This window comes from Oryza sativa, chromosome 3 (genome assembly GCF_034140825.1).
Source record: "Oryza sativa Japonica Group chromosome 3, ASM3414082v1".
NCBI lineage: Eukaryota > Viridiplantae > Streptophyta > Magnoliopsida > Poales > Poaceae > Oryza > Oryza sativa.
The window spans coordinates 34,631,455-34,645,773 of NC_089037.1; the positions used below are offsets into that span (position 1 = coordinate 34,631,455).

The following is a 14,319-nucleotide window of genomic DNA, read 5'->3' on the forward strand; positions in this document are numbered from 1 at the left end:
TAACTAGCCCTCCATCTGAAATACTTGTTATTCTTGGTAATTTTTTTATTTAAATAAAAGACATACTATCCTTCATTAAATGATACATGATTGGGATTAGAGTGGCAGTTAAGGGTAAAATAGAGGGAAATTTGAATGAGAGGTGATAAATGGATTAAGTAGTAACAAATATTTTAGAATAAATTTTGAATAAAAAGATAACTATTTTGAAAAGGAGTAGTACGCTAGTATCTTAAAGAGCACTGTTATAATTTTTTCTTACTAAATTTGTACTAACAATTATCTCAACCGTTTGATTTAGATATATAGAAATTATAAAAAATATAGATGCATTCATAACATGACTTATCAGCGTTAGTAAGAATTTAGTAAGAAAAGCTTTTTGCTATCACAACTTTTAAAAAATTTGCTACGGTGGGATGTTTAGCACGCTTTCAAAAGTTGTTTGTCTACTTCAGAAATAGTATTATAAAAAAAATATATAGACCCTACGCCAGTGTTAACCATTGTAGCAGGTGTAGAGCAATATGGGCTGTAGGTCCCCATTTCCGTTTCCCGAAAAAATATACAGTGCATTCGTTTATGTTTCCGGTCTATGTCTTGCTTAGTCACTACTCCGTGGATGAGACTCCCCTGAAATTATACAGTGTATAGTTGTATCACTGATATATGGATCTTAGATGGGGCCTACATGTCAGTGGCACGACTGCACACTGCACAGACACAGAGTCAGGGATCTGTTTTCCTACTCACGTGTATTAACTAAACACTCCACACTCCGAATCATCCATGGCTCCTGTCTCCCTCCACCTGCTCTCGCTCACCCGCCTTTCGCTTCCCTTCCGCGACACTGTAACCAACCCGAGCACACCAAGAATACCACCATGGCGCCGGCAGTGGATCAGCCCCACCGACGCGCGGCGGCGGCGGCTGTCAATGCCGGTGTCGGCAGTGGCGGCCGAGGCGCCGCTCCCACGAGCCGTGGATGAGAAGGAGACGCCGGCGGCAGGGGAGGAGCGGTTCGACTGGCTGGACCAGTGGTACCCGGTGGCTCCGGTGCGCGACCTCGACAAGCGCAAGCCGCACGGGAAGATGGTGATGGGCATCAGCGTCGTCGTGTGGTTCGACGGCGGCGGCGGCGAGTGGCGCGTGGTGGACGACGCGTGCCCGCACCGCCTCGCGCCGCTCTCCGAGGGACGCGTCGACGGCAAGGGCTGCCTCCAGTGCGCCTACCATGGCTGGTGCTTCGATGGCCACGGCTCCTGCCAGTTCATCCCCCAGGCCCCCGCCCTAGGCCCTCCTGTAAAACAAATTTTTTTAAAAAAACATCAACATTTTCTCAAGATTAATTAACCGAGTTCTTGGATCAACTAATGGCAGGTGCACAAGAATAGCAAGGCGTGCGTGGCGTCGTACCCGAGCGTGGTGCAGAACAACATCCTGTGGTTCTACCCGAGATCGGAGCCGGAGTACAAGGAGATCCTGCAGAGGAAGCGGCCGCCGTACATCCGGGAGCTCGACGACCCGTCGTCCGTCATCAACTCCGGCGTCAGAGACCTCTTATACGGGTACAGAAATTATTTACAAGCTATTCACAAGCAGCTCGATGCCTCGATGTATGTGTGTGTATGTGTGTGTGTGTGTGTGTGTGTGTGTGTATATGTATGTATGTATGTATGTATGTATGTATGTATGTATGTATGTATGTATGTATGTATGTATGTATGTGCCATGGATTCTGAAATCCGAATCGAACCAATGCAGATACGAGTTGTTGGTGGAGAATTTCATGGACCCTGCTCACGTTCCCTACGCGCACAGGGGCCAATTCCCTCATGTCCCCAGGGAGGAAGATATAGGCAGATATGTTCCTCATCATCTGCGTTGACACGATCTGTTAATTGAGCCAATGCCGTGTTAATCTCAATTTCTCAATGCTAAGCTGCGTTACTGATTCTGAAACATTTGATCTCCTCTCCACAGTTGAATTTGACCAGGAAGGTGGCCTCCCGATCAAGATGAATATAGAGGAGCTCAACATCGCAGGGTTCCATTCCAACCCAGAGGAGAACTGGGGCTACTTCAAGTTCATCGCGCCGGTTACTCTCATAGGCTCGCCATTTCGTGCTAAGCCAGTGGTATCTGCCTCTGATCACTTCGCCATATTGCAGCCACTGTTACAAGCTCAAAGAATCATGTTGAAAAGATTACACTTTGTGCTAGCTGCAGGTTGATCAGGACAACAACAACACCAACAACAAGAAGCAGCCTGAGGTCACGACAGTGTTCTTCTGCATCCCGGTGTCTCCGGGAAGATGCAGGGTCATCTGGGCGAACGGGTATAATCTTGATGGCTGGTTCGACAAGATGATACCACGTTGGTGGTTGCATATTAAGACGAACCAAGTCCTGGATTCAGACTCGTCTGTCCTTCATATTGAGGTGACCGGTTAATTCTCTTTTCAGCTCAAACTGAATGATTCGAGCTATGTATGTGGTTGCATGGATGCAATCGATTATCTCAGATCTTACTTGACCTGAACAATATATATGCTTCTGCAGGAGCGTAATTACGCCGCGTTTGGCCTTGATAACTGGCATAAAGCATGCTACGTGCCCACATCATCTGACAACTTGATCATCGCCTTCAGAAACTGGTTCAAGAAGTACTGTAACAATCAGGTTGGCTGGTTAACCCCAATGGTTAATCAGCTGCCACCAGCTTCTACCAGAGTTGAGGTCTACGAGAGGTAAATTAACAAGCTAGTCTGCTGATCTTCACACAGTCACACTGATCGACCTAAAACATATAGAATTTCCATAGGAGAATTCAGTGTTAATCTAAAGGGTTGTACTTGTACCTGGAGATACTTTTTAAGGACCGTAAAATTTCTTGAATCTAAAATAGATATGAACAGGTACTGGTCGCATGTCATGCAGTGCACGAGCTGCAGCGCTGCACTGAAGTGGATGAGAGCTCTGGAGGTCGCCCTGCAGGTGGCTTCGGTCGCCGTCGTCGGGTTCCTCGCCGCCGGCAAGGGGACGGTGGTCACGTCGGGTGTTCAGAGAGCCGCCGTCGTGGCTGCGGCGGTGCTGTGCTTCGCCGCCTCCCGCTGGCTCGCCGGCTTCATCGAGAAGACCTTCTATTTCGAGGACTATGTCCTCGCTGACAAGTGATATATATTGGTGTGTGTCTCTTCTCGTAGTTGCTAATTTTTTTTTAAGATAATGGAATATAATATCTCGGTCTTTACTCAAAAGAGTTACAGCCAATTATTATATAGTAGTTTTCATGAACGTAGTGTAAATCTAAAAGAATAGAACACTAGAAAAACAAAAAAAGCAGCCTAACGTAAGGAGATCACAATTATTGAAGTCTATTTGTAAATTTCCAACCATAGTTGCTAATAAATGATCGATGTGTTCAAGAAATTAAATCTCATGGTTTACCCTGGTGACATTGCGCTATGATATAAATCTCGATAAACACGAATTGAAAAAAAAAGAATATATATGATTCTAGAATTTCTTGTTGAATACTGAATTATCAAAGAAGCTAGCCGTGCATTCTTTCGTTCCCCTACTGACCAATTGAGAATTTGTCTATTAAAGGAGATACAAAGCTGAGATAACAAAATTTTTGAGAAAAATGATTCAGGGTAGGATGACATGGCTGTATAAGAGAGCACTTATATATGTTTGCTTTATCTGTGCTTCACTGCCTCCCGCTGGCTCGCCAACTTAGTCGAAAACACCTATTCGAGGACTATGTCCATGCTGACAAGTGAATAATATGTTCGTTTGTAAAATTCGATTATCATAAACGGTCGGTAAACTAGGACAATAATTTGAAATTGAGATTAATAGGATAAGCAAAGATTATGTGATCAACAGTTTCCACCTCATTACATACAACACATCTCTCAGAGCCTTCCTAGTTCTTTTTAGTTTGAATTCTATCTAAGCAAGCAAGACACACAAAGTGATTCACTTTCAGTGAAATTGGCGATTTCCATATGTCCATCCCTCTAAGGTTAGAGAAACGCCAAGGGATCTTTTAGCTAGCTCCACAAGATGGTGGGCTAGCCGGCCAGTGTTCGAAGTCTCACCCTTTCTATTTATTTAATATTAGGTATTTTCCTAATATTTGTGTTTTTTTTTTCATCCCTCTAAGGTCCCTAACACAATGAAAAGAGAGCATATCATACAAAGATTTTGTAGAATAGCTTCTGTTTTTTTCCAGGGGCCATAGGATCATATCCTCCTCATGAGATAAGGATATCCCAGCCAGGGTTCACCTTACAGCCGGTAACCGCGTGGTTACCACGGTTACCAGGCTTACCGCGGGATACAGTAATATAAATACCGCGGTAACCTCCTTAAATTTAAATAAATTTAAAAAATAATTTGAATTTTTGATAAATTTTGAACGGTTTTTCACGGTTACCGCGGTAACTGCGCGGTAACCGTGCTTACCGCCGGGGCGCGGTAACCCCGTCCCCGGCGGTTTGGGAAACCCTGATCCCGACTAACAACTGGCCCAATCCTTCCCACTCCAAATAGTCCTTTTCAAGTTTGTACATATTATGGAAATCATTGCATGCAACACATGTGTAGTTAAACATATTACTACCTCGATTTCATATTATAAATCATTTGACTTTTTCAAGTCAAACTTCTTTAACTTTGACCAAATTTATAGAAAAATATAGCAGTATTTTCAACACAAATCATACATATTATCAAAATATATTCAATGTTAGATTTAATGAAACTAATTTAATATTTTAAGTGTTACTAAATTTTGTTTATAAATTTGGTCAAATCTAACAAAGTTTGACTAGTAAAAAAATTAAACGACTTATAATATGAAACAAGGGTGTCGAGGAGTGATCCTCTCTAGCGGGAGGTCGTGAGACCCCCCCTTTGTGAGTTCGGCCGGGGGATAAGGCGCGATGATCAAGAGCGTATCTTCGCTTAGGGTCTGGCTACTAGATCGCTTGCGAATATGTGTGGAAGATGAGGGATTATACAGGTTCGGGCCGCTGGGAAGCGTAACAACCTACTCCTGTGCGAGGAATTATAGTGGAGTTCTTACAAGAGATCTTGAGCTCCTGGGAAACCCTAGCTGTGCTTCCTCTAGAGCTCAAGCTATTGTAGCGCCTGTTCCGTCGTGGCGCCTAGCGGGAAAATTATCTCCTAAAAACCCTAATTGCGAAATTTGTTTCTTTGCTTGTTGTCTAGTGTCCGTGCCATCTCAATATCTCAATCCCCGATCTATCGTCAAGTTCATTTCCGAATCCAAATCCTTCCAAATCAAATCCCTCCGCAAAAGTCTAGTTTGCCTCCCCCGGGTTCGATGGGCCGAATCCCTCTCGGCCCATCTCCCCCTCCCTCCCGGCTCCCTCACTCTCTCGCTCTTCCCCGACGCGCCCCCGCTCTCTCCCTCTCTACCTCCGCTCTGCCCGCGCGCGTGCGCGTGAGCCGCCCGCGCCGAGTGCCCTCCCTTTCCCTCGATCTCCTTCTCCCCGCCTCCATCCCTGGCGAGCTCCCCGCCCGCGGAATCGGCCCCGCGCGTCGTTGTTCGCGCGCGCGCCCGCGTGGTCGTCGCCCGCGTCGCGCCTGCGCCGTCTGCGCCGCCCGGCCCCGTTGCCCTGCCGCGCCTGCAGGCGCGCAGCCGCTCGGCCCCGCAGCCAGCGCGCGTGCCCGAGCCGCGCCACTCAAACCGCCGCGCCTCCCGTTGCAACCCGCGCGCGCGTGCCGTGGTGGCCGACCGCCTGGTCGCCGCCGCCGTCACCCTCTGCCACGCCTGCCCGCGCCTGTCGCCCGTGTCGCCACTCCGCTCCACACCGCCCCGCCGTCATCGCCGTCGTCACCGCCTCGGCCCCGCCACTCCCGCGCTAGTCTCCAAGGGACGGAGGCAGAGCCTCCCTCCTCCCTCTGCCGCGACGCCCCCGCTCCCCTCCTCCTTTTCCAAAAGCGGCAAGGAGGCAAGCCCCCTTTTCTCTCCCTCTTTTCCCCTTTTTCCGTCACCGCCAGCGTCATCCTCCTCCCTCCGCCCTGCCGCCGATTTGGACGCGAGCGCCGAGCGCCAGCTCGCGCCTTGACCGCCCAAAGTCGGTTCCCAAACCGACGTTGCCGCCCTTAAAAGCCCCGGGCGCCCTCCCTCTCTTCTCCTCCCATCGCCTCCGCGCCATTGCCGCCGCCCCCGAGCTCTGTTCGCCGTCGCCGTTCGTCGTTGCGCGTGTCGGAGAGCCGGTGCGTTCGAGGACGCGGAAGGGGACTCCGGGCGCGCCCTCTCCTTCCTCTTCCCCGGCCTGAGGCCGGAGAGATTACTCCCGCGCCGTCGGCCTCTCGTCACTGCGCCCCGTCCCGCACGGTAGTGCCTCCCTCCGTTCTTCCTCCTCGCTCCATCTCCCCCCCTTAGCTTTCGGTAGTAGCTCGAGTAGCCTCCCCGTAGTTAGCCGGCGCCGTCCCGACCGTTGCCGTCGCTCGCCGTGTGCTCGCCGCCGTTGCCGCCCGTGCTCCGTAGCACCCGCTCGTCGTCGGCCTCGCACGGCGTAGCTCCGCCCAATCCGACGCTAGCATCGGATTCCCGTAGCCGCGTAGATGCTCTCGCCGCCAGGAATTAGCCCCCCGTGACCTCGTCGCCGTTTTCCCCTTCTCCCGCCGCCGGTTACCGCCGCCGCAATCCGCCGCCGTCGAGCAACCCCCGGCAAATCCGAGCCGTTGGCTCGTCTCCCCTCGTCACGTGCAACCACCCGGTGTACTCGCTTTTGCCTGTATCGCCATGGTTTGCTCCGTCGCTCGCCGCTGTCGACCGCCGTCCGTTCCGGCCGGCGTCGTCGTCTACCTCCCGCCGGCCCGCGTGGCAGCCACGTAGGCGCCACGTCGGCGCCAGCTCAGCCTAGACCGGGTCGAGCCGACCCCGGTCAGTCCCTCCCCGTGCGCGCGTTCCACCGCGAGCCGTGAGGCTGCGCGTGGGCCCGCCGCATCCGCGTCCACCGCGAACCGCGCGCATGCACCGCGTCCCTTCCCCACCCTAGCGCCGCACCGCGTGCTCCCTCCGCACGGTGAGCCGAGCCGCTGACAAGCGGGTCCCACCCGGGACCGCGCACGGTGAGCCCGGTCCACCGGCCCTCTCTCTCCTTTCCTCCCGCGCGCGCGCACTTGGGCCGCCTTCTTGGGTGGCCGTTTGAAAAGCTGTTGGCCGGGTGCCAACCTTGTTTCAATTCTAAAGACTGATACATACTCCGACCGGACGAGACGCTCTGTCTCATCCGAGTCGTTTGAGAAGCACTCACTTAGTTGTTTTCAGAAAAGAGTTCAAATAAAATCAATTGCAAAAACAACAGCCTTCCCTTGAAGCCTGCATTAAACACTTAATTCCCTTGGCTTGCTGAGTACTCCCGTACTCACCCTTGCTCTATATAAATAATTCCCCCCCAGTTGCTGAAGAAGATGAAGCGGATCCGGCTGATGAGGAGTTCTTCCAGGAGCAAGCCGGCTACGTTGAGTTTTAGGGTTTCGGCCTAGTTCCCAAGTCGCGCCTGTGATGTTTGGTCTAAGCCCTGGCTTCCGTTTCCCTTTTGTAATGCAGTTGTGAGCTCGGGATCTGTCCGCAGCCCAACATGACTGTACCTCTACTCTATAATAAAGAGACCTCTGTTGCTGTGATATTCTGTCTTCCTGTGATACCAGCACTATTTCCTGGGACTGGTATCGGTTAACAGGTTAATTTGGAGCGTCACGGGCTAGTTCCGATCGGTACTAGTTCGGGGCGTGACAAGAGATGGTATCAGAGCACAAGCTTGGCCCTAGGACGAAACCCGACGCCTAGGACGACCCTAAGGATACTAAGTTCCAAACTACTTGCGAAAAGCTAAGGTTTCTTTTGTTTTCTTTATTTTCAATAGTTTGTTTCTAAAAATGGTTACTGATCCTTTCTCCCTTTTTCAAAATTGTAGATGGCAGTGAGCGCCAGCTTCAGCTCCCACGGTTTTGGTGAGGGTCACCACGTCGCTTAGCTTCGTGACCTCGCCCGTTTCCTTGGCTTCTCGTGTCCCGAGTACACGGGGTACTCCGTGGACCGTGTTCCCCCTCACTGTGAGCTCTCTGTGTACCTTTACCCCCGTGGAGGTATACACGGAGCTGGCCCTCGTCCACACCACTTCACCGTGGCCAGGCCCACTCTCCAGATCGAGTACCAGGACCTCTCCTGGACTGCGCTTCGTCGCCTGGCCCATGACTACAGCCACCGTCTTGGGGGCTCCGCCTTTCGGCAGCTTCCACGCCTTCCAGTGGCCCGCGCTCCCCCAGCTCGCGTGCGCCGTACTCACCAGTGTACTCCCCCTACCCACACCCAGTTAGCCCTTCCTACACCCCCGGACACACCCCAGTTGCTTCCACCCGCCGTGGCCCACGCTTTATCCGCACTGCGCGGAAGCGTGTTGTTGGTTCTTCCACTGTGTTCCGTTTCCACTACCCAGCTCCCCCACCGCCAGCGGCCCGTGCTGCTGCCAGCCCTCGACAGGTTCCGCCGGTCCCTTCGCGTCAGCCGATCGACGTTTCTTCGACTGAGGAGCCGACCACAGGAGGCAGCCAGGCCGACGAGGAGTAGAGGAGGCAGTCTTCAGCAGCCGTCCGTGTGTTAGGCCCTTTTGTTCCGCCGCCAACTCTTTTGGAGTCGTGGCGAGGTAGTGCGTGCGTGTGTTTGTTGTGGGTGTTGTTTGGTAGTCTGGTTCTCCTAGGTGGTGCGCGCGCAGTCAAGCTCGGCGTAGCTCTGTGACTTGTCCACACCCGTTGTATTAGGTGTTTCTATGATTTGAAAAATCCAGTTTATGCCTAGTGTGTGCTATCTGAGTTGCTATTTACTTTGCTCCTTGCCCTCCTAAGTGCTATCTGACTATTACCCCGCCCTCTTCTGGGAGTTTAGATGGCTAGCCGCCCCCGCCGTGCAGCTCGTGCACCAGCCCGCTTTGGTTTTGAAGATGGTAGAGTTGAGCCAGAAGAAAATCATGAGTCAGCTAATGAGCAGTCTCACCACAGCAACCGTTCGCACCGTACTGCTTCCCGCAACGCAGAAGTTGAGCAACCCCGCCGCAGCAGCCGCTCGCATCGCACAGTTTCCCGTAATGCAGAGATGGAACAGTCTCACCGCTCTCACCGCACTGCCAGTCACAATTCTGGAGAAGAACGCCTCCCTTTCCCACCTCATGTGGAAAACAACATGCAACACTTAATGGCAGTTCAGACACAAATCTTGCAAGGATTAGCCGCAGCCGTAGCCGGTTTTCAGCATAATGCGCATGGAAATGGCCACCCTCACATGAGCAACAATAGATCCAAGCTGACAGATTTTCTGAGGTCACGTCCGCCAGAGTTCTCTCAGACCATCGAGCCCGTTGAGGCTGACGATTGGCTGAAAGATGTTGATAGAAAACTCAACTTAGTGCAGTGTACTCCGGTCGAGAAGACGCTCTACGCCTCTCACCAGCTAAGAGGACCTGCTGCAGATTGGTGGGAGAATTACTGCAATGCACACCCTGAACCCACTAACATTGCTTGGGATGAGTTTGCTACGGCTTTCCGTGCAGCTCATGTGCCTGAAAGCACTATTGACATGAAGAAAGAAGAATTCAACAGACTTAAGCAAGGCAACAGCAGTGTCAATGAGTACCTAAGTATGTTCAACAAGTTGGCTCGGTACGCCCCTGAGGAAGTGGACACAGACAAGAAGAAGATCAGGAAATTCTTGAAAGGAATCGCAGTTGGAATGAGACTCCAGTTGCTTGCTCATGATTTCCCCACTTTTCAACATATGATCAACAAGGCGCTTCTACTTGAGGATGCCAGAAAAGAGGCTACCGAAGAATACAAGAAACGCAAGTCTAACCATCAGGGAAATTCTTCCCGAGGCGTACCTCGCCCTCGCTACGGTCAACCCATGCAATACCACCAGTCGGTCACTCAGGCTAACCACCAGCCAGGCTACGCCCCTCGTCCTCAAATGAACCGTCCGGCACCTCAGCCACAGCAGCGTGCCCCTAGTGGCAATACTGCGCCAAACAGTGTTACCTCTTTCAAGTCACCACAGGGACCGTCAGCAGTTCAGTGTTTCCGGTGCAACCAGATGGGTCACTATGCCAGACAGTGCCCTCAGAATCCTACCAACACCAGCTTAGGGCATGCTAATGGCAGCACTGCCAGAACTCCTACTCCAGCGGCAGCTCAGTCTCGTCCTAGCTCTCAGGCAAGTGGACAAGGTTCTCGTGCGTCCAACAACTTTGGTCGAGGCCGGGTGAACCACATTCAAGCTGAGACCGCTTAGGATGCTCCAGACGTTGTGATAGGTATGTTCCCTGTCAACTCCGTACCCGCAATAGTTCTGTTTGATTCAGGAGCTTCCCATTCTTTCATATCACAAGCTTTTGTGAAAAGAAATGGTTGGAAAACCCAAAATTTACGTGTACCAATGATAGTACATTCCCCTGGGAGGAATATAAGGGCAACTCAAGTATGCCCGGGAGTTAACCTTAGAATTGAGGAAGTTGACTTCCTAGCCAAACCGATAGTCCTAGACTCGCAAAGCTTGGACATCATTCTAGGGATGGATTGGTTGGCTAAGCACAAAGGACAGATAGATTGTGCTGAAAAGTCCATCACCTTGCAAGGACCTGGAGGAAAGCAAGTCCGCTTTACCTCTAACACCCCTACCGCAAGTCGGTCTATCCTAACCTGTTTACAAGTCACCTCCTTGGAGTCGGTGCCCATAGTCTGTGAATATCCCGACGTATTCCCAGAAGAATTAACAAGTATGCCACCAGACCGAGAGATTGTGTTCGCCATAGAACTGGCGCCAGGCACTGCACCAATTGCAAAAAGACCCTACCGAATGGCAGCTAATGAGTTAGCAGAAGTTAAAAGACAAATCGAAGAATTGGAGGGTAAAGGTTATGTGCGACCTAGCTCATCCCCTTGGGGAGCCCCAGTGCTTCTGGTTAAGAAAAAGGATGGCTCTGAGAGAATGGTAATCGACTATAGAGCCCTGAATGAAGTAACTATAAAGAACAAGTACCCGTTGCCACGGATTGACGATTTATTTGATCAACTTAAAGGAGCAAGAGTTTTCTAAAAAATTGACTTAAGATCAGGTTACCACCAATTGAAAATCAGATTTGAAGATATTCCGAAGACCGCTTTCTCAACGCGTTATGGTCTATACGAGTTCACAGTAATGTCCTTCGGACTCACTAATGCTCCAGCGTTCTTCATGAACTTAATGAACAAAATCTTTATGGAATAGCTGGACCAGTTTGTCGTGGTGTTCATCGATGACATCCTGATATACTCCAAGAATGAGGAAGAACATGCTGAACACCTGAGGCTGATAATGGAAAAGCTCAGAGATCATCAACTATTCGCTAAATTCTCGAAATGCGAATTCTGGTTAGACCGAGTAGCATTTCTTGGACACGTGATCTCCTCCAACGGTGTCGAAGTAGATCCCAGCAAGGTTGAAGCTGTACTTGCTTGGAACCCGCCCAAGAATGTGTCAGAGATTCGCAGCTTCCTTGGCTTAGCTGGATATTATCGAAGATTCATTGAAGGATTCTCTAAGCTAGCCAGACCTATGACCGAGCTATTAAAGAAGGAAAGGAAATTTCAATGGTCTGCAGCCTGTGAAGACAGTTTTCAAGAAATGAAGAAAAGGTTGACCACTGCCCCAGTTCTCACCTTGCCAGATATCCAAAAAGATTTTGAGATCTTCTGTGATGCATCAAGACAAGGCTTAGGATGTGTCCTAATGCAAGAACGAAAGGTGGTGGCCTATGCGTCCAGACAGCTCAGGCCTCATGAAGTCAATTACCCCACCCATGATCTCGAGTTGGCAGCCGTGATTCATGCTCTTAAAATCTGGAGGCACTATTTAATCGGAAAGAGATGTGAAGTATACACCGATCACAAAAGTCTTAAATACATCTTCACTCAGACCGAGTTAAACATGAGGCAGAGAAGATGGTTGGAACTAATCAAGGATTACGATCTGGGAATTCATTATCATCCCGGTAAAGCTAACGTGGTCGCTGATGCGCTAAGTCGCAAGGCCTATTGCAATGTAGCTCAAATACGGCCTGACCAAGATCGCCTGTGCAGAGAATTGGAGAAGTTAAGGCTGACCGTGGTACAGTCAGGTGTCCCTGCCAGCTTGACAGTACAGCCTACCCTAGAATCGCAAATCCGGGAGGCTCAGAAAGATGACGAAGGGATAAAAGAGTTAATAAAAAGAATACAGGAAAAGAAAGACACCAATTTCTCCATAGACGACCAAGGCACAGTTTGGTGCGGTCCACACATCTGTGTACCAGCCAAGAAGGAGTTAAGAGATCTCATCCTAAAGGAAGCTCATGAGTCCGCCTACTCCATTCATCCAAGAAGTACGAAGATGTACCAAGATATCAAGGCATATTTCTGGTGGGCTAGAATGAAGCGAGATGTCGCAGAATACGTAGCCCTGTGTGACATTTGCCAAAGAGTCAAGGCAGAGCACCAGAGGCCAGCTGGTCTGCTACAGCCCCTACCGATTCCCGAGTGGAAATGGGAAGAGATCGGGATGGATTTCATCACCGGTTTGCCAAGAACCCCTAGCGGGTACGACTCCATTTGGGTAATCGTGGACCGACTCACGAAATCAGCTCATTTCGTGCCAGTGAAAACCACCTTTGATGGAAAGAAACTAGCAGAACTCTACATGACCCATGTCGTATGTAGATTTGGCTGTCCCAAGAAGATCGTGTCAGATCGAGGCACTCAGTTCACCTCAAGGTTCTGGAAGCAGTTGCATGAAGCCCTCGGAACCGATCTAAATTTAAGTACGGGCTACCATCCGCAGACTGATGGTCAGACAGAAAGGGTAAACCAAATCCTAGAAGACATGCTACGTGCGTGTGCCTTGGATTTCGAAGGCACCTGGGATCGTTGTTTGCCGTATGCGGAGTTCTCATACAACAACAGTTATCAGGCTAGCATACAGATGTCGCCGAACGAGGCAATGTTCGGAAGAAAGTGCCGTACTCCCTTGTGCTGGAATGAGGTGGGCGAAGCGCTGGTATTCGGTCTTGACATACTCAAGGCAGCAGAAGAACAAGTTAAGCTAATCCGAGAACGTTTAAAGACAGCGCAAAACCGTCAGAAGAATTACGCTGACAATCGGAGGCGTGACCTTGAGTTCGAAAAAGGAGATCATGTATACCTGCGGGTATCACCCCTCCGTGGTATGAGGAGGTTTGGGATGTCCGGCAAGTTAGCACCCCGCTACATCGGCCCCTACCTCATAACCGCCAGACGTGGCGAAGTGGCTTATCAGCTTGAGTTACCTGAAGGTCTCGCAGATGTGCACAACGTGTTTCACGTGTCTCAGTTGAAGAAATGTCTTCGAGTTCCAGAAGAGCAAGTCCCTCTGGGTAATATCGAGCTGGAAAAGAATCTGACTTACAAGGAAAGACCGACCAAGGTTCTTGAAGAGGCAGAACGTCAGACTCGAAAGAAGACCATCAAGTTCTACAAAGTCCAATAGAGCAATCATTCTGAAGATGAGGCAACCTGGGAGCGAGAAGATCTTCTCCGCGCCGAGTTCCCGGAGCTGCTCCCTTAGGTGCTGAATCTCGGGGTCGAGATTCTTGTTAGGGGGGTTGGTCTGTAGCGCCCGTTCCGTCGTGGCGCCTAGCGGGAAAATTATCTCCTAAAAACCCTAATTGCGAAATTTGTTTCTTTGCTTGTTGTCTAGTGTTCGTGCCATCTCAAGATCTCAATCCCCGATCTATCGTCAAGTTCATTTCCGAATCCAAATCCTTCCAAATCAAATCCCTCCGCAAAAGTCTAGTTTGCCTCCCCCGGGTTCGATGGGCCGAATCCCTCTCGGCCCATCTCCCCCTCCCTCCCGGCTCCCTCTCTCTCTCGCTCTTCCCCGATGCGCCCCCGCTCTCTCCCTCTCTACCTCCGCTCTGCCCGCGCGCGTGCGCGTGAGCCGCCCGCGCCGAGTGCCCTCCCTTCCCCTCGCTCTCCTTCTCCCCGCCTCCATCCCTGGCGAGCTCCCCGCCCGCGGAATCGGCCCCGCGCGTCGTTGTTCGCGCGCGCGCCCGCGTGGTCGTCGCCCGTGTCGCGCCTGCGCCGTCTGCGCCGCCCGGCCCCGCTGCCCTGCCGCGCCTGCAGCCGCGCAGCCGCTCGGCCCCGCAGCCAGCGCGCGTGCCCGAGCCGCGCCACTCAAACCGCCGCGCCTCCCGTTGCAACCCGCGTGCGCGTGCCGTGGTGGCCGACTGC

The 14,319-nt window shown here is 51.2% G+C and overlaps 1 protein-coding gene across 3 annotated transcripts; it reads left to right on the forward strand.

Moving 5' to 3' along the window:
• Positions 1 to 751: 751 nt before the first annotated feature.
• On the forward strand, positions 752 to 3,281 carry LOC4334500 (protochlorophyllide-dependent translocon component 52, chloroplastic). Of its 3 annotated transcripts, none has more exons than XM_026023814.2 (7): positions 752 to 1,302; positions 1,381 to 1,568; positions 1,765 to 1,863; positions 1,982 to 2,138; positions 2,224 to 2,442; positions 2,563 to 2,750; positions 2,941 to 3,116. In XM_026023814.2, exons 1-7 carry the CDS (start codon positions 790 to 792, stop codon positions 2,963 to 2,965), a joined length of 1,389 nt encoding a protein of 462 aa, XP_025879599.1. In that variant the 5' UTR covers positions 752 to 789; the 3' UTR covers positions 2,966 to 3,116. The 3 variants fall into 3 exon arrangements, with proteins under 3 accessions (XP_025879599.1, XP_025879597.1, XP_025879598.1); XM_026023812.2 differs by having other exon boundaries at positions 755 to 1,302; positions 2,919 to 3,281; XM_026023813.2 differs by having other exon boundaries at positions 756 to 1,302; positions 2,230 to 2,442; positions 2,919 to 3,281.
• Positions 3,282 to 14,319: the final 11,038 nt, after the last annotated feature.